General features: G+C 37.7%; 1 protein-coding gene across 3 annotated transcripts in view; it reads right to left on the bottom strand.

The window, feature by feature from the left end:
• The window catches only part of Wrn (WRN RecQ like helicase), a 101,388-nt gene that overhangs the window by 33,914 nt on the left and 48,075 nt on the right, over positions 1 to 19,399 (bottom strand). For all 3 annotated transcript variants that reach the window (XM_038325628.1, XM_038325630.1, XM_038325629.1), the window contains exons 18-23: positions 15,251 to 15,438; positions 12,548 to 12,722; positions 9,494 to 9,675; positions 5,663 to 5,764; positions 5,319 to 5,411; positions 1,409 to 1,550 (exon numbers count right to left, since the gene is read on the bottom strand). In XM_038325628.1, the coding sequence (XP_038181556.1) occupies positions 1,409 to 1,550; positions 5,319 to 5,411; positions 5,663 to 5,764; positions 9,494 to 9,675; positions 12,548 to 12,722; positions 15,251 to 15,438 (882 nt within the window). The remainder of the gene's footprint in view (positions 1 to 1,408; positions 1,551 to 5,318; positions 5,412 to 5,662; positions 5,765 to 9,493; positions 9,676 to 12,547; positions 12,723 to 15,250; positions 15,439 to 19,399) is intronic.

Here is a 19,399-nt window from a genome sequence, read left to right as displayed (position 1 = left end):
TTAACAGATTTCCATTAAGTGATACTTTTTCAAAGCTTTACACTCTTAGCTAGCAAGGGTAGTATAAAGTTTCACTGAGGGCGAGCTGCTTAATTTGAGGACTCCCAGAAGGCACTGTCAGTATGAGAGGTCTGACTTGGTTTTCAAATAATAAGTGAAACCCGATCCCTCTTGTGACCACTTGAAGTTTGTCTAGAAACAAACTTCTTATTGATATTGGATATAGCTGGATTATACCAAATTAAAACAAGGATAGTTTTATAAATTACTTACATTGGATATAAGGTTTTAAAGTGACAAGGGTAGAAATTAACGTATAGGTTTAAATTATGTTTGAGCTGATCTGCAAAGCTGGTAAAAGTAAAAATTCCTTAGCCACACTTCTACTGCTAAAAATTTAGGCAAATTTGCCATTTAAAACCAAAATCTTAAAACCCTTTTATCTTGAAAGCATCGACACCTGAAAAGGTAATATAAGTTTTAATGTGCTTCATTAAAAATAGTTCACAACTAATTCCATAGAGTACTTACTAAGCAGAAGCAAAACCATTTACAGGAAGCATTTGACTATTTAACAAGAAAATGTTTACCTTAAGGATTTTAAAATTCTATATAAAAATTAACATTTTTTTTACTATAAAGCATATTTTTAACCAGGAGATATCTCTGCAAAGTATCATGCCTTCTACTCTTGGTTTATTTAAGTGATATTAATACACAGTTCTTAAGTTCACAGACTTTAATTCAGAAATAAAATTACCATATAAGCAAAAGGACTAGAGAAAAGCAGGTTTGGAAGTGTGAGGATTGGGTCTTAAGCATGTTCGTGACTGACATTGGCCAGCATAATGAGGGCACATGAGTCACACAAAACAGAAAGTAGTTCAATTAAACTCAGTTATTCAACTTATAAAGAACCAAAATAAACAAAACCCTCTTTTTGAAATGTTAAATACTTCTGACTTGAAATACAATCAGAGCCAAGAATATGCTGCCATATACTGTTACTGAGAACAGCCACTTACAAAATAATTCCCAAAACTAAAATTTTGTACAAAGAACACAATTGGACCTGGGCACCAAAAGATACAATTTTGTTCTACCAGTCCCTTGACACAATGAAAGTTAACTTTCTTTAATTATCCTAAGAAACCCCAGTCTAGGGATTAATGCAATTGCAGTGTGGTAAGCTAATACATTATTTCCAGTCTGCAGTGCACAGCTGAACACCACCAGCAAAACAGCATCTGATGGGATACAGGAGTTGTTCAAAGCAACAACTTCAGAGTTAAGCTGGAACTCGAGATGACTCTGAATTGCCGGTAAGTCATCTAAAGCCAGAGTTACAGTCACGGCAGCGGAAAGCACAGTCAGAAACTGTCACGGGAGTCACTACAGAGACACTTACAGATCCTCGAAGAAACAAAATAGGAATCCCAATTCCAAACTTCTCCTCTAAGATATCCACAGCAGATAGTAGCTGGAATGCTTGTGGACCAAAGTCTTGGAATGTGTCATCTGAGTCGTTAGTGGAATAGCAATGACTCAATCTGAAGAAAAATAATAACATACTAAGAAAACATACACAAAGCATGTTCCTTTAGAAATAGATATAACGATGAACCATGTCAAAAATATCTCAAATATGTCCAATGCTTCTGAAACTACAAATAAAGCTTATTACAATCAAGAGCACATGGCATTATCTAAAACATAGAAATCAGTGAGTGTTTCTTGTACCCAGAAGCTAAGTTTCATGGAGGCACTCAGGAGACAGCAGGCTCAAGAAAACAGCGTTGCAGGATCCCAGCTCGGGCGGCTCCACATGGTCAATGATATAAATACTGGACGTTTGTATTAAGTTACACCAGAAAAGGAAGTTAATGAAAAAAGGTTTTAACTTAAAAAAATTGTTCAAACATGCTAGTTTGAACTAGTATTTTTAAAATACAACACAGGTGCTTATGAACTTGTCATCCTGGTACATTTAGCAGTTAAATTCATTAGTTTCTCTCCAGGTTTATGCAAAATTATCATTAATGCAAATAAGAATTATTTAGCTTGAGAACAAAAGAAATTCTCAGAGACTATCAACTATTATATTTAAATTACCAAATTCAACTACTTTCCATGTCAGATATATCTTTAAATAGCAGTGGGAATGCAGTCAAGATTCCAGATAGAAATATTGTTTGGATTTAAGGAAGAAAAGCCCTGCTTAGGTTTATTCTCTCATTTACCTCTGTGGTCGGATGCTATCTATGTGACTTTCTCTTCAGAATGTCTAAAGTTATCAGGTTTCCATAAGCTATGGCCCATACTTAATCTGACCATTTTAAATATAGGTTATTGTAGTTATCACTAATTTCTAAAAGTCTTTAAAACTCTGTACCCAACCCAAAATGCTGCTCCTAGAGACACACCTAAGTCAAAGATTTGTGTTTCTTTTCTGTATAGAAGAATACAGTCAAACTGTGCATATCCCTATGAGCAGATTCATCAAACCTTCGTCACAATCAAGACCCAACCAACACCTGCTCTCAAGACCATTCTCTCTGCCTTTAACCTCTGCCAGCTGCTGAGCGTCTCTATAGTTCTGTCTTTCAGAGAAGATGCTCATGGAACCACACTGTAGAACTGGGCTATGACTTCATTTAAGCGTGTGCTAGAATTTGTCACTGAAGCCATGTGGGCTAGAGGGGTTTAAAAGAGAAAGTCCTTAGAGTGGCTAGATGAGTATTCTGGCTGCATTCACTGTGCCTGGACACTGCCCACTAGGACACTGAGAAACTGGCCCATGAGATCTGCATTACTCAGTTTCTGAAAACTGATTTGTTCAGAGAGTCCTCTTTGTCCCCATGATTATGGGGTTTGCAGTAAAATTCTTTCACTTTGATATTGATAATCTGTGTTCCCCTTTTTTTCTGTCAGTTTTGTAAAAAGGTTTTTTTAACTTTTATAAATAATTTACTTTGGAGTTCAATGAGTTTCCTCTACTGCTTCTGTTTTCTATTCACTGAATTATGCACTTATTTTTATTATGTACTTCCTGTTAAGTTTCCTCTTAATTGCCTGCTTCTTTTGTTTTGCTTTTTGAGACAGGTTTCTCTGAAGCTTTGGAGCCTGTCCTGGAACTAGCTCTTGTAGACGAGGCTGGCCTCGAACTCACAGAGATCCGCCTGCCTCTGCCTCCCAAGTGCTGGAAGGCGAGCACCACCACCATCCGGCTTAGTTGCCTAGTTCTTAAAGCGAATGTTTAGTTATTTGTATGAAATGTATACTCCTAAATGTTGCGATTAACATTACAAATTATCTTGACAGAATCATACTTACTATATCCCAGACATTTCATATTCTTATTACATGGTTCAAAAACGTCTTCTGATTTGTTGTATGACTTTGACTCACAAATTATTTAGAAGTACATTGTTTTATTTCTAAGGGGTTGGAGAGTTTCCTTTTCTTCCCACTGCTGCTTTCTAACTTAACTTTAAATCCATTAAAGTAAAAAATATATTTTATCCAAATAGAATATTTTCATTTGTCAGGGCTTGTTTGATGACTCAGAGAAAATACATGTGCCTAAGTATTCCAGACGCCCTTGAAAAGAAATGCTCTTAAGAAATTAATTAGAACTGGTTTGCTGGAAGTCCTCTTCATTTCTTCTGTCTCCTCATGAATTTAGTGGGGGTTTAGTTTTGGAGCTTTGGGGGTGGCTCATGGTTGTCACTGAGTCCTGCTTTTGCTTTTGTTCTCAGTGTGGGACCTAGGCTCATCTTGAAGTCACTTGTAGGCAGGCAGGCCACAGACTCTTAGTCTTCCTGTCTGAACCTCAGAGGCCTGCGATTACAGGCATGCCCATCACTCTTGGCATTCAGAGGCCTGCGAGTACAGGCATGCCCATCACTCTTGGCATTCCTTACCCACTTTTGTCCACTAATTCTATTAATGACTAGTAAGCAGGAGTTAATGTCACCAAACGCCCTTGTGGGTTTCTGTTCCCCCTTTTAGTTCTGCAGGCTCTTAAGTGAGATCTGTGCATAAGCAGGATTATGACTTCAGGGCTGTATGGCTAACGTGTTAAAGAGGCTACGCTATGGGGCTCAGTTGTTTGGTCAGACAATAAACTGGATGCCACGGCAAATGTACTTTGTAGATGTGAGCTCTATTGATAAACAGATGACTTTAAATAAGGAAACTCTGCTCGATAATTACTCTCTTTGAGTGGAAAGTCTTAGCACAAACAGGCTTGCTGTATAAGGAATTCTGCTGAACGCTGTAACATCAGCTCTTGCCTGACGTAGTGTCCAGACCACTGGCTTACGCTGTAAGTTTTAAGACTTTCCAACAATGTCCAATATCACCCCCTTATCTGTACTTTTTTTCTCATCCCTCCTTTCCCCTTGTGCCCTCTCCCACTCCTGCACATCCTCGCTCATGCCTTTGGCTCTATCCTCGGTGCCATTTCTCTGAAGAACTCTGGCATTTTTGCATTGCCCAGTGTCCTTCTTTATCTCGGATAAAATGCTTTGTTCCAAAGTTCCCACTGCCAATACTAAATTAGTAACTTAAGGTTTTTTTTAATTAGTATTTTCACAGTATTTTGTATTTCGTTATTTTTAACCTATCTGTATAAATTTACTTGCCCTTATGGAAAACATCAGATAGTAATCTTCTGAAATACATTTTGATAATTTATACCTTTAATGAGTACTTTTAGGCTATTTATATTTAAATGTAACTGTTGACTAGCTAGGCTTACTATTTTATGACTTTATTGTATAAAAGTAAACTTTTATAAAGTAAACTTCGCATTGTTTTATTTTAAATAAAGTAACTATGCCATTTTTAAAAACTAAACTACTTATTAGCCAATAGAAATTTAATGAAGCATGATTTGAGGAGAAAGAGTGTTGGGATCATTTGGAGTCCTGGCCTCTAGCTGCTCTTCCCTGCTAGAGATCTTTACTTTCCTTCTGATTTGAGTTACTAAAAGCTGTGTCAAAGTTGTTTACCAGCTCTGCTTCACGAGCACGTGTTGCCTTGGCCTTGAGGATCAGAGGATGAGGTTTTCACCTGTTGGCCCACCTGACTGTTGGGTATATAAGCCTCCATGGTGCTACTGAATAAAGGGCTTCTTACCAGTCACTAGAGGTTTGTGTCCCTGTCTCTCTGTCTGTGTGTGTTTGTGTGTTTCAACCTCCAGCCCCTTGCCTGAAGCTCGGGAACTGTATGGTAGCGCACAGAGCGCAGACAGGCGTTGTGCGCTGCAAAAGAGAAAGGACAGCTTCTAGGATTCCTCAAGAAGGAGTGTTTACCTGGACCTGCAGTTGTCACAGCACTTCTCGGTCCCCATAACGTCCAAGGAGGCCTTCTGCAGTTGTTTGTCCTCAAAGTGGGACAAGATGATTCTGACGAAGAGAAAGTTTAAATTAAAGAACAAATATGGGCATGTTAAACCCACCAGCCAGCGAGGCACATACCACCATTACTGCAGTTATTCGGGACCCCATCACCCCATATCAATTTATTTAAACACAAATAAACCCATCCTAAAATTCAGCATGTATACAGCAAATAGTCTTTAAAAATACTTTAATTGACTTTTTTAAAGTGCCATCTAAAGGCCTATGCTCCTAACCCATAAAACAAGCATACATACTGCCGCCTGCATCGATTGGAATGAAGATATTTTTCCATTTTCACTATCATCTTTAATTTATACAATCGGAACTTTTCGTTGTGTATCTCAAGAAAGTGATGCCTGCAAATTGAAAATCACAAGAATATTTAAAATTATCCTGTCAATTTTGTTATTTGAATTTTATAACCCACAGAATCCCCCCACTGCATCACAATTTCTGTCCCCCTGGCAATGGCCTGTATTTTTTCCAAGTCATGCCCCCTGACAAGAGAATTTCATCTTTGAAGGTTTTCAGTTTGATTTACAGACCACATATGTCATGGTTTCTAGTGATCTTTCTAATATATGGCTCGTGAACATTTTACAGGAAATGTATCTTTTGTCTTAATGGATGTTTTATGAGAAAGTGAAAGCATCTATGTAAGGAACACTGAGAGAGGCTCATCACTCCAGTACGAACCTTCATCCCTGGCTTTCAGAGGACAGCTCAGCCCTACACTTTCCCCCTGCACAGTGGGCACTTAGAGCAACAGGGAAGTGTTAGAATCAGGTTTCTTCCTCGGATAGTTACAACTAGTCTTCCGGCCACAATACTGAACGTGCTTGGTGCTTCGGACTGTGAACGCCTGTTTGTATCTGTAAGAGTCAGTGCTGCTGTTACTTTCTAGCCTTCTGTGACCAGATTCCATGAATTTCAAATATCAGGTGATAAAATCTTCCAGGCAGTATTACATATCTTTCCAAGAATCAAAAAAAGTCTGCGTGAAGTGCTTTTTAGATATTGCAATATGAAATTCTGATTTAATATATAAGAACTAGATGATAATGCTGAACCTCATCACTATGGACTGCACTCACTAATGTTCGCAACACCCAGCCTTCTGATTACTCAAATATCTGACACAGTTTTCAAGGGGTTCTAGAAAGTCTAAATGTATAAAGGATCCATTATTCAAAACTATGTTTTCAATAGATGGCACTACTCACAATGTATTTTTTTCTCCAAATCCTCTAAACTGAAAATACTGATTCCTGTAAAACTATCTAATCTCATGCTTACTAGCTCATAGATTAAAAAGATCAGCTTTATTTAGTTTCTCCATCCTTCTGAGATAGAATGAACAAGAAAAACAAACATCTATACTCAGAACTGTATCTTAGTACATTTGGTTGGGATGAAATATATTTAAATGATCTCTTCCATGTTCATTTCATTTGAAAAAAGGAAACTCAATAAAATATTTATTATTTTTATTTTGCTACTACTAAATAATTTAAATATATTATTTCACAAAAAAAGAAATTTTAACAATTCTAAATTCATTAATATTAAGAGAAATCAGTTACAGATAGTCAAGGATTCATTAGATTGAGATTATTCTCCAAATTGTTCTCTTTGAAGCAAAAGATGGCAGTAACTACTGGATATGAATATAAATAAATATAATCATTGGGATACTGCCTGTGCTATGGATCTGCAGTAAGAAATACAAAAATCACATAATAAGAAATATAAAATTACCTAAAAATGACTGAAGCTGTGGCCCTACATATGCTTGTCTAGAATGAGTGAGGTCCAGGTTTGATACTCAGAATCACAGAATTAAACAAATAAACATCAGGTAGCTAAAATCACTGCATGATCATTTAGACAACTTTCTCTTCTCAGTAACAGAATTTTAGCATAAGATAGCCTAAAACTTTTATAAATCACAGCGACCCTTGCAGTTGAGACCTAGCAACCCTTTGTTTTCTTATGTAAGTTCAAACTCTTGACGGTACAACTCATCCTCAACCCTTGCTCTACTCTATTGTATGCTTACCCTGGAGTTTTTGCCGCTTTGTCATGGGCACAGAGCACTCTATCTGAACTAAAAGTTCAAGTATCTCATCCTTTGCACCCACTAACTCAGCACTGAGAGATTCGGTTAGCCCCGAGTTAAACCCCTACCAGACCTAACGATGGACGCATCTGAACTGAACATGCCGAGACACTTCTCTTGTTATTATTCCCGAAACATTTCATTATAAAACAATTTCTCCATCATTTTTATAATAGATATTATATGCAAGCTAGAGACAAAGTATAAAGGAGAGTACACAGCCTGTACCTGAATGCTGTGTTGTTCTGTACAATAGACCTGAGCATGGTGGGAGTTTTTGGTATCTTGAGGGTCCTAGACCCATGGGTACTAATTGACAACTGTATGGGTATTCTGGCACCACTATTACTTCCTGATCAATCCTAATGAGATAAACTTCTTAGCATACCTTTTAAAAACCCAAGTAAAGCAGAACTGTAACTATTGATGAGCTTGCATTAGAAAACCCAGGCCTATAATGTTTCCAGCATGTTAGCATAATGCACAAATAAAATAAGTTCTGGTATTAACTGCTATTTGATATATTCCAAATTTAATAGTAGCTTGCACAGATGTGTTCTATCCAACATATTTAACATTAGTTTCAAAAAGGCTTGATAAAGACTAGCCTAGAGAGACAGCTCAATGGTTGCTCACAGGGAACCAGAGTTCACTTACATCTTACAAAGTAAAATACACTGACTATTCCTAGAGGAAAGACCTTAGATTTTATCATAAAACTTCTGACTTCTCTAATGCAACTCCTGAGCTGCTACTTCTTCAGGGAAATATCACCTGACTTCCCAAGTTGGTAAACAACACACTCCACTCTAGGCAACTTTCTTTCATAGCACTTAACAATTTGATAAATACATTTATCAAACTACTTGGGCCACCTTTAATTCTAGCATTCCAGAAGCAGAGGAATGTTTACAAGTTCAAGGCCAGTTTGGTCTATATTCCAGACCAGCCAATGTTACAGAGTGAGACTCTGTCTTAAAACAAACAATAAGAACAAAGATATATTTATATGATCTTTTAAAAAAATTAATAATCGACACTTCCAAGTATAAAATGAGAATAATAAAAAGAACACTATGCATGCATATGTACACAGTTCTCAAGTTAAGATCTCCCACTCCAACTAGATGGAGTCCTACATAAAAGCACCATGCCTGTTTTTATTTAGCTTTGTATCCTTGGCACTCAGGACATGGTGTTCTAAGAGGAAGATGTTCTATGATGAAGATGAACAATACCTGCATTGGGTAGGCTCAACCATCATTCTAAGATGAACTAATGTGTCCCCTGAAGATCCTAACTTACTCATCAACCTGGAAGAACATTTGAAATCTCCCTAATGTTAGCAGGCTCAGTAGTTGAGCTGTACTGGCTTCTTTCCCTGGTTCCCCATAGATAAAGTGGTAAATATTGCCCCTAAGATTTTGTAAGTTGAAGCTGTTCTTTCAAATATAATCTGACAGAACTTAAGTGACAACTTACTTGCTATTTGTTTTCCTTTTCATAAATTTAAACAGTAAACACTTCCTATTTTATGATAGCACTCTATCAATATACTAGGACATGATTATCCATATATAGTCAAAAAGGCAATTTTCACAGTCTATGAGCAACGCCATGCACTTATGAAACTAATCATGGAAACAATAGTAAATCTGGAGACATATCATTTAAAGGGCAGGTATTGCTCACTGCTGCACAACAGGACAATATGCATAAGACCTATGATACATGTCCAGAAAGAGTTCTGACTTTGTCAGCTTCTCATACTAACTGGATACTGGCTCATCCCCTATGTGAGAAGACCACAGTGCTCTTCATGGATGTTCTGTTAGTTTAGCTTACTTTTCAGTTGTGACCCCTTTAAATACACTCACAGATCCCCCCAAAATTTGGACACTACCTCCAATACTTTATTGGAAAGTAAAAAAGAAACTTGTAGTGTGAAAGCAATAAGCATTTTTACCTAGTTAAGTTAAAGTCTGCTGGAGCCCAGAGTACATGACAAGAACTCGGAAGTCCATCACGGCCAGCTCTACCGATTTCCTGGTAATATGATTCCATTTCCTTAGGGGCGCCATAATGAATAACTCTGCGAATGTCAGCTTTATTAATGCCCATTCCGAAAGCTATAGTAGCTACAACACACTGAGAATACAATAACACAATGAAAATCACATTTCAACATAACTAAAACTTAAAAAAATGAGACAATGCTTGTTCACTGATGCAAAACTGAATTCAGTATAACTTCAGCCAATCACTTACAGACCAAAAGATTATCTATCCAAATACAGATAAAGGTTAGTGATCATAAGGAGTGATTTCTGTTCATCTCTGTGAGAAACAGCCAGTGAAGAAGTTTCTCTGGATACTGCAGCTATGGGAAACAGTTGCTACAGTAAATAAAACTTGTGTATGATTATGAAGTTTCAGGTGTCCTCACCTGATAACAGAATGTCTTATTCTAAGAATTACATCATTCACGACTGTAGAGTGAAATGTAGTTGATGCCCATCTTTTAGATGGGCATAATACCAAGAAGATAAAACTGTCAAACAACATAATATGAATAAACCTAGGAAAACAGCATTTATATGGCTGGGAAAAAAACTCACAGACGAATTACTGATAAGTACACAGAAAACAAAATCTCTAATAACAAGAATACAAAACAATAAGCAAAAATGTAGCAATATAAGGATTAAAGATAAAAAGTTTAGGTTAGTAACTATATAACAGCTAACCCAAATTATGATGTAAACCAACAGGGAAGGAAAGGGGTCTAGGTATGCACAGACATGGGAGGGAAAGGGCAATAACACATAGGAAAGACAGGAGAACTTGCAACATTTTAAGTAGGGAGTCAAATAGAGAATCATAAAAACTAACAAAAAATTAAGATAGCAATGTAAGCAAATTATGGCAAGGTAGAGCAATAAACACCTACAGGGTCAGTGGAGCAGATTAGGAGAGGGGACAGGAAGATGTCTCTCTCACTGAAGACATAACAAAACTATCTGCAAGTACAGATAAAACTAAAGCATTGTTAATAACATGTTCTAGGATGGGCAGGGAGAATGACAGAAGAGAAGGAAAGGAAGGATACAGGAGATGAAACTAAAACATGCAAAATAAGGATGAGAAAATGGTAAGAGGCACAAGTGCGGAAAGTGAAAGTTTTGGCAAAGAAAACAAGTTTGAAAAGCTAGTAGTTAATAAGCAATAAAAATTTTTTTAAAAAGCAATAAAATTCTAATCTTAACTAGATTATTTTTTCATTTGATGTCAACTAAACTACTAACCAGATTTTCAAACTACCCCTATAAACGTTCAGGTATAAATTATTTTACCTGAAGTTATTTTACCAAGCAAGTTATTCAAAATTTCATTCAAGAAAAGATATATTAAAATATAGGAAGAACAAAACTAAAGGTTGAGATAAAATCTGAGAACAAACAGTTACAAAGAAGCCGGGCGGCGGTGGCGCACGCCTTTAATCCCAGCACTCGGGAGGCAGAGGCAGGCGGATCTCTGAGTTCGAGGCCAGCCTGGTCTACAAGAGCTAGTTCCAGGACAGGCTCTAGAAACTACAGGGAAACCCTGTCTCGAAAAACAAACAAACAAAAAAAAACAATTACAAAGAATGGAAAGCTAAACACACTTGTGATTTGATCTGAGTATATACTAAATTAAGAAAAGTCTATTTTTTTCTAAAATTTATCAAATAGAAAATGATTCCAAACATCAGTTTAACATATGAGAGCTACAAAGTCCAGCTTCTGTGGCTGCCACAGAATAAAAAGCCATTGTAAAATGACAGCAATGACTACAAATTGTTACACTGGCAGATTCAGCAGGCACTCAATAAACACTCAACAGAGTAATCAATTCCAAGAGTCTCCAACAATTGTACACAATTCACCGTGTTAAGAAAGGGAAAGGTCTCAAAACATATGTGAAGCTTTTGACTAACAGCCAGGAAGGATTCTACAGGGCCAGCAGTTAGACAAAACACTACCAAATGTTTAACTAGAATGCAACTATTGATATAAACTTTACTTTTTATAAGATGGACTCAAATTAGTGACTTCCTGCATTAGAAAGGACCACTCAAGATTTTTAAGCCATCTTTTAAGATATTAATGCTCCAATCAAGTTATATATTGGCAGTGTGGTTTGACTGAGAATGGCCCTCACAGGTTCATGTGATTGAATATTGATGGTGGCAGAACTGTTTGCGAAGAATTAGGTGGTGTGGTTTTACTGGGAGAGATAGGCTTTGCAGCAGGTTCTGAAATTTCAAAAGCCCACGTCATTCCAGTTAGTTCTCCCTGCCTGGTGCTTATGGATCAAGATGTAAGCTCTCAGCTACTGCTCCAGAAACTGTCACCATGATGATCACAGACTCAACCTCCAGTAAACTGTTTCTTCTGTAAGTCTCCTTCATCATATACCTTAGCACAGTAACAGAAAAGTCACTGAGACAAGCAGTAACCAGATGTATCTAACAAAATGCCCCATCCCTGAAGTAATAAAAATATTAGTGAACATAGACAAGAATCCATAAACAAGCAGAAGAGCTGTTCCTACCATTGGAAAGAATAAGGACAAGAATGGGTGCTGTCGGGTGGGAGGAAAGCACCTGTACACCTGCTGCTCCTTCCTGGGTTCACAGCCAGTGCCTTTGCCCTCATTACCTACGATCTGTTAACCTGACAAACTTAAGACTCTCCTCGGGTTTCCTATTCCTAGACAACCACTCTCATGACAAAACCTGCTTTGGCGGAGCTAGTATTTTCCTCTGTGTTGCTCAGTAACAAAGACAATTTGTTATTTACACTAAACTGTGGAGTTTATTACACCTATTTTCACTATCTACTGATTACCCTTATCAGAGTAACTACACTCGTAGCTGGTGTGGCTTTGCTGGAAGCTTTGAAACATCTGGTGAGTAAATATTGGATGGATACTTCTATTTCCTATAAAGAAATCAGAGAAACGCGGTTGGTTCTCATACCTGAATCTCATCTCTAAGGAACCAATGATGAACATCCTTCCTTTTATTAATGTTCAAGCCTGCATGGTAAGCTCTGCAGGCTAGGTTCAGCTTCCTAAGTTCAGCAGTTACTTGTTCTGTCATTTTTCTGGAAGGACAATAGATGATAGTAGGACCTTCAAATTCCCAGGCAGAACTGCAGAGGGGGTGGAGACAGAGAAGGCAAACACATGTATTATATGTATGCTTCAGGGTAGTTTGGGATTTATCTTACACAGTCTTTGCTTTCTACTAAGTCTTTAAGGAGTCAGCAGGCCGAGAAGCCAGCACTAGAGCTCCCTGAAACCCAACATGGCAAACAAACGTGGAAATGAACCGTGTGAACTCAGAATTCTAACATTCAAGATTGGCCCAAATTAGAGCTAAAATCAGAATCTAGCTGCTTTAGAAGGAAACTTGATTTTAGAACTTACAAGGTATGGTATAAACACCTCTAGAAAGGCAGCGCAGTAGATGAGTCATTACTTCCTTAAGAGGTAACTGAAGCTTCATTCTTGCATAAAATATTACACAAGATTTAAAGATAAAATATTACTCCAAAGTTTAGGGATATGTCCCCAGATGATAAACCTGGGCATTATCTACAGACTACATCAGGTAGCACCAAGGAGATAGGTGTGTTAGGAAAGAGTACAGTAGTCTGGGCTAAAAATTAATCTCAATTAGTGGAATTAACATAAAAATGAGAAGAAAGCATTTGCATAAGATATTGTTAGGCAAACGATGCCAGAAAAATGGGAAAAGGCAACATCATAAAAGAAGATGGGGACGGCACTTTTAAAATATATATCTTTAAGAAGGAAGAAGATCACGATAAACAGAAAAAGCCATAGATATTGAGAATAATGTGTATTGAAAAAGGACCAGAGATTACGGGTTAAGAAGTGACATAACTGTAGAAATGTCCAGTTTAAAAGACGCCTTTGACAAGAGAACTTGTGCCTTTACTGTAATAGGAAAGTGCAGTACAATGAATTCAAGGAGATGCTAGAGTAGCAAAACACTATATACACATTAATTACATCCTATTCTATTCTGAATAACAAGCACACTTAGTTGTTACCTAAATTATTCCCTAGGATCTGCAACAAGAAGTATTGCTTCCTTAACCTCAGGTCTGTCTTTTCCACTTTTACCCTTTCTGGAAGTGGGAAACTCTACAGTACTCTCAGTTCTTACCTGGATTTGTTTTGTGTTTGTACTGGTAGGAGAGAATTATTTTTACTTTACTCAGACTACTTCATATCATGAAAATAGCAACTTTTCACTCAGAGGGCAGGTCAGAGAATATGGCATTGTAAAGGCTCTTAGCATACAAAATAAAACATAAAATATATTTATCAGAACAAACCTTAGAAGTGCAATGGACAATTTCATCAGTAAAATGAAGACACAGGTAGCTTCCTCGTCAGTTAGAGGATTTGCCCAGCCCACTTGTATAAATCACCTAGGACAGTCCTTAGAACAAGTACAGACTCCATGCAGACTATTAAAAAAAGAAAAGTCCCCACAACAGAGGTAGGGTAATGGGGATTCCCCTCTGTGTGCTATAAATATATTTTATTGCCATTGATGAATAAAGAAGCATATTACCAGAATAATGCCAGGCTGGAAAAGATATAGAGAGAGAGTAAGCAGAGTCAAGGAGAAGCCATGTAGCTGCCACAGGAGACAGACGCTGGACGCCGGACGGAACCTTACTGGTAGGCCACAGCCATGTGGCAATACACAGAGTAATAGAAATGGATTAAGAGATAAGAGCTGGCTAGATATACACTAGACTCACTGACCAAGCAGTGTTGTAATTAATATAGTTTCGGTGTGATTATTTCGGGTCTGGGCGGCCGGGAAATGAATGAGTGGCCTCCATCTACAGTAGTGTCTGTAATTAGTAAAGTAAATAGAACTCATAAGAACAGTTCATGTCTTAGTTGTCTATTTACTTATAAATTATTAAAAGCATATGCCCTGTTCAAATAATAGCATAAAATACAAACAGTATCAAAATAATTAGTACCTGTCTGCCTACTGCTTCCCACAAAATATATATGCTTGGAACATCATGGAAGAGTAGAGAAACGATTGCAAAAGGCAATGGTCAGAAAAAACTGGGGTGAAGCAGTGTCTACCAGACATGACAGGACCGCTGCACCCACGAACTCAAGAGGAGCTATGGTTGCCTGCATAGGTCCAGCCCACTCAGCACTCTGGTGTGACATGAGAGGGGCTCCGAGCCCCATCCCAAACTGAGGCACTCCGGAGAGCGGGTAGCATCTGAGAGGGAGGGCTGGTTTTCTTTAAGTGTATATGCAGCTCCCGGCCAGCTGTCCATACATATGGATGACGGCACAAATGAGAACTGATGTGTTATTAAGAGAAAAGAAAGAGGGTGTGAAGTTAGGGAGCAGTAGAGAAATGAGTGGGTCTGGGAGGAGTTGGGGAAGTAATAAAGGGTAATTATTATAAAAATATATTTTACAGAATTCTCAAAGAACTAATAAAAATATTCTTAAATGTCCTTTCATCTAGGCCACTCAATTGAATTTTACAGTTATCTAGAACCAAAGATATATAAAACTTGAAACACTAAACATACATAAGTAAGAAATAGAAAAAAATAAGTAACTTATTTAAGAAGAATTTTGTCTGTTATTAGATCTTTACCTTGACTTTTGGACAAGAAATGGCTTTAGATCCTGAAGGATATTCCCTGTTTTCCGTCCAACTTCTAAGTACAGGTTTGGTCGATCAAATCCAGTACAGGTGATCTGAGGGTTTTTCAAGTTTAAGCAATGTATGATGTCTTCCCGGATCGAAGAACTCGCAGTAGCAGAGAGCGCAATGACTGGAGCCTGGGTAAAGACAATATAAATGGATTTTAAAGTGACAGGGAGCTCACTGACTTTCACGGTCCTCTCACAGGCCAACAGTCACGACCACACGGGAACCGTAGACCTTCACGTGATTGCCTTGTTTAAATATTTATTTCTTTTTAATCTTGTTGGGGACGAAACCCAGGATCCTGGGCACGGTATGTGAGTGCTCTACCACTGAGCTACATGCCCTGAGTAAGAAAGAAAAATGTTGTCAAAGGAGAAACTTATCTCCTACTTAGTAAATTAAACAGTAAATCCATAAGATTTCAATGCAATTTATCTTGCCCCATTAAACTGAAACTATTTATTGGCCATCTATACTATAGTGCTGATAGAAGCAGAGATTATATTTGTTTTTTAATAATCTGTAATTAACAATCCATAAACCCTGGCAGGGTTATAATTTAACAGCTGAGCTATATATAATTCATCTTTTGTTTGGCGGGAAGATTCCATCACAAACTATACTGGCATACAGTTTTTCAGCGGTAGAAGCAACGCTCTTAACAGCCTTGACAACTTGTCTTCGGTTTGACTGAGTGGTCAGTGCCATGCTGTACAGAGCGAATATGCAGAAGGTGAAACCTGTACTAGCTGATTCCTGAGACACCAAGTCATAGCTTATCCTCAGTTTAGCAGTTCCTGACAGGAGGCACAGGAGGTAGCAAGAAAAAATTGGTATTTCTTTCAGAAATTCAAAGGTACGTGAGCAAAATACCTCCCATATAAATGTTTCATATTTTATCACTATCATTATCACTATTAACTACGATACCATTGCATTATCAGAAAACATAGGCTGTCTTAAATTTTATTTTTAAATCATTAGCCATTCTATTGCTAAGAATACAACTTTCTTTAAAAATGCTTTTTTACCTGTTGGAGATAGAGGAAACAATATCCTCATAAAATTAATTACTCAAATATACTGTGACTGCCTCACAAACTAATTTAAGCATTTATCTTGTAGCTAAGTATAAATGCATGTGCAGTTTGCCAATTTGCAAAGAAATATGGATACAATTTGACTTAAAATTAAAGCAAAATACAATTTCTTGGGGAATGAGTGTGACCAAAGTTCCATGAATATGTTATGGAGATATAATGAAACCCATTATTCTGAACAATATAAATTAATAAAAATAAGTGTTCAATATAAAATAAATATTGCCAATAAAAATACTATAGATTAAGATAAAGTTTCAAGTATTACTTAATTTTCGTGAGATTAGAAAAATAAAATTTAGCCAGCTGGAGCACACCTTTAATCCCAGCACTCGGCAGGCAGAAGCAGGGGATCTCTGTGAGTTCAAGGTCAGCCTGGTCTATAGACCAAGTTCCAAGACAGGCTCCAAAGCTACACAGAGAAGCCCTGTTTCCAAAAAGAAAAATAAAGCTAATTTTCAGTCATACACAGAAAGGAACAGTTAAATGGCTGAAGTGGAGCTCAGTGGGAGAGTGCTAACTTAGCAGGTACAAAGTCCCAGATTTGGTCCTCAACACTAAGAAAATTTTGGTCCTCACCACTAAGAAACAGTTACTCTTAAAATGAAAATAACTTAATTGAATTAGAATGAATCTGAAGTCACATAAAACTAACTCAATGAAACCAAGCAATTGGAATCATTTTTGTATTGTCTATTATTAAATTTTGTGAAACCACTTCAAAATGTAACCCAAATTAATTTCATTTATTTCAGACTAATAATCGAACTGTTCTCTGTACACATTGGGAATGTATATACTAGAGACTAAGTCACAGAAAGCCCAATTTTCAAAGAAATTAGTTTGCTTAATCAAGCATTAAGATGGGTATATCTGTGTTAATATAAGACACTAACAAACATGAGTCTGAGAATAAGGAATGACTAGTATCTAGAGGACCTTATAGGTGTGGTGGCACAGCCTGTAATTCTAGCACTTGGGAGGATGAGGGAGGAGGACAGCAAGGTTGGAGTCTGGTCCCAGCCATACTGTGAGAGTCAACCAAAAAACAAACAAAAACCCTTAATTAACATTTAAAAAAGGAAACATTGCAATTTCCTATGAATTTACGCTTTTAGCTTATCTGTACAAAGAACTTTATCACCATAAAGGTTTTTAATTAAACACTTTATAAATGTACTAACAAACTCCTTTCTTAACTACATATGAAGATAAAGATAGAAGTTTTGAGGATACAGCCCATTTTAAAAAAGAAGACAAGGTGTGCTTTTATTAAAAAGAGACCAGGCTGTCTCTTATAAGGAATACAATGTATGAGTGGATGATGTTTATAAAAGTAAGGGAATGATCATAAATACAAATCAGACATAAGCAGGCCCAGCAGTGAGGCAGTCTAAGCCGGGTCCAAGTACTAGAGCTCAATTCTGCTCTTGTCACTCATCAGCTGTGGGATTCGGTTGTTTATCGCCCTAAACTGCAGTTTCTCTCCTCTGTAAAATGGCTGTAATCAGGGTATCAGTCACATCAAGCTGTGAGTAACAAATGAGACAAAATGTGCCAGGCGGGTGTGGTGGTCTGAATGAAAAGGCCCCCATAGGCTCACAGGGAGTGGCACTAGTAGAAGGTGTGGTCTTCATGGAGGGAGTGTTGCCCCCATAGGCTCACAGGGCGTGGCACTAGTAGAAGGTGTGGCCTTCATGGAGGGAGTGTCATCTGGGGTGGGCTCTGAAGTTTCAGATGCTCAAGCCAGGCCCAGTGTCTCTCACTCTCTTCCTGCTGCTTCTGATCTGGATGTAGAACTCTCAGCTATTTCTCCAGCAGCATGTCTGCCTGCACACCACCATGCTTCATGCTATGATAACAACGGACTATATAAACCTTTGAACTATGAGACAGCCCCAATTAATTTTTCCCTTTATACGAGTTGCCATCATCAGTGTCTCTTCACTAATGTTTGGCAGAATAAGCAACAAAATGTAATACAATACAAATTAATCTTATGTCGCCATACATTTAGGCGGATCTTAATCATATACTCCATGACACAAAGGTTAAAAATATGGCTATTCTGCTTCCAAACTGGATCAAGTGACTAGTTCACACTGTAAAACACACCGATTTTAGGTATTTATTTTCTTGTTCTGGTTACTCAGTGTCTACTGTGTGCTCATATTTTTAATGGATCCTTAGGACAAAGTAATGGGACAAGCCAATGTGTCTCATGGACTTCAAAAACACTTCCTCCTGGTTGGAGACACATTTTGAAGGGGAAAAGGATCCTCAGCCCTTACTTGAGGAACAAACTGCCAGGACTCTCAGCTGAAGGAATATGCTGCTTAATCACTGGAAGAACTGAAAATGATCTCATTATGTCTAGAGCTAGACATAATAAAAGATTTAATTCCACCTTTAGAGTATTCAAGAACTGCTTAAAATATTTAAACCTCCTTTAACACAATCCCAGCATCGAAGGCCTAGGGAACGATAGCAAAAGCACTCCTCCTGACTTCCAACTGCATACATAGCTCTCGCTATCTCATGAAACCATTTTAAATTACTGAAACCCAGACGTTCAGAGGAGGGGCCCGTAACATGCACCATGGAAACACCTTCACTTGCCCCATATGTGCTGCTGTGCTATGGCAGTGGTCATCTTTCTGTACGACCTGCGCCATTTGTTTCCATTGCTTCTGCTTTCCCGCACGTCTGTCCAGCTCCCTCACTGACTATGCGCTACTTCAGGTTTGCCTCTTTCAGATCATTTATTTTGAAATCAGCACAGCACGCTGTGGCACAGCTATTTAACACCCAACTCTTTCATAACTACCTATGTGGGAAAGTTACTTCACTAATTCCAAGCTTTCTGACCAGAATTCATTCGTTCACCCAAGTAATTATTGACCAACTGCTATAAGTCGGGCACTACCCCTGCTTATAGAAACCCAAAGAAACAGAAAAACTCCCTCTTGTTACAGTTTAACCACAAAAATAG

The sequence above is a fragment of the Arvicola amphibius genome, chromosome 4, assembly GCF_903992535.2.
Source record: "Arvicola amphibius chromosome 4, mArvAmp1.2, whole genome shotgun sequence".
NCBI classification, from domain to species: Eukaryota; Metazoa; Chordata; class Mammalia; order Rodentia; family Cricetidae; genus Arvicola; species Arvicola amphibius.
This window is presented reverse-complemented; position numbering and strand designations above follow the sequence as displayed.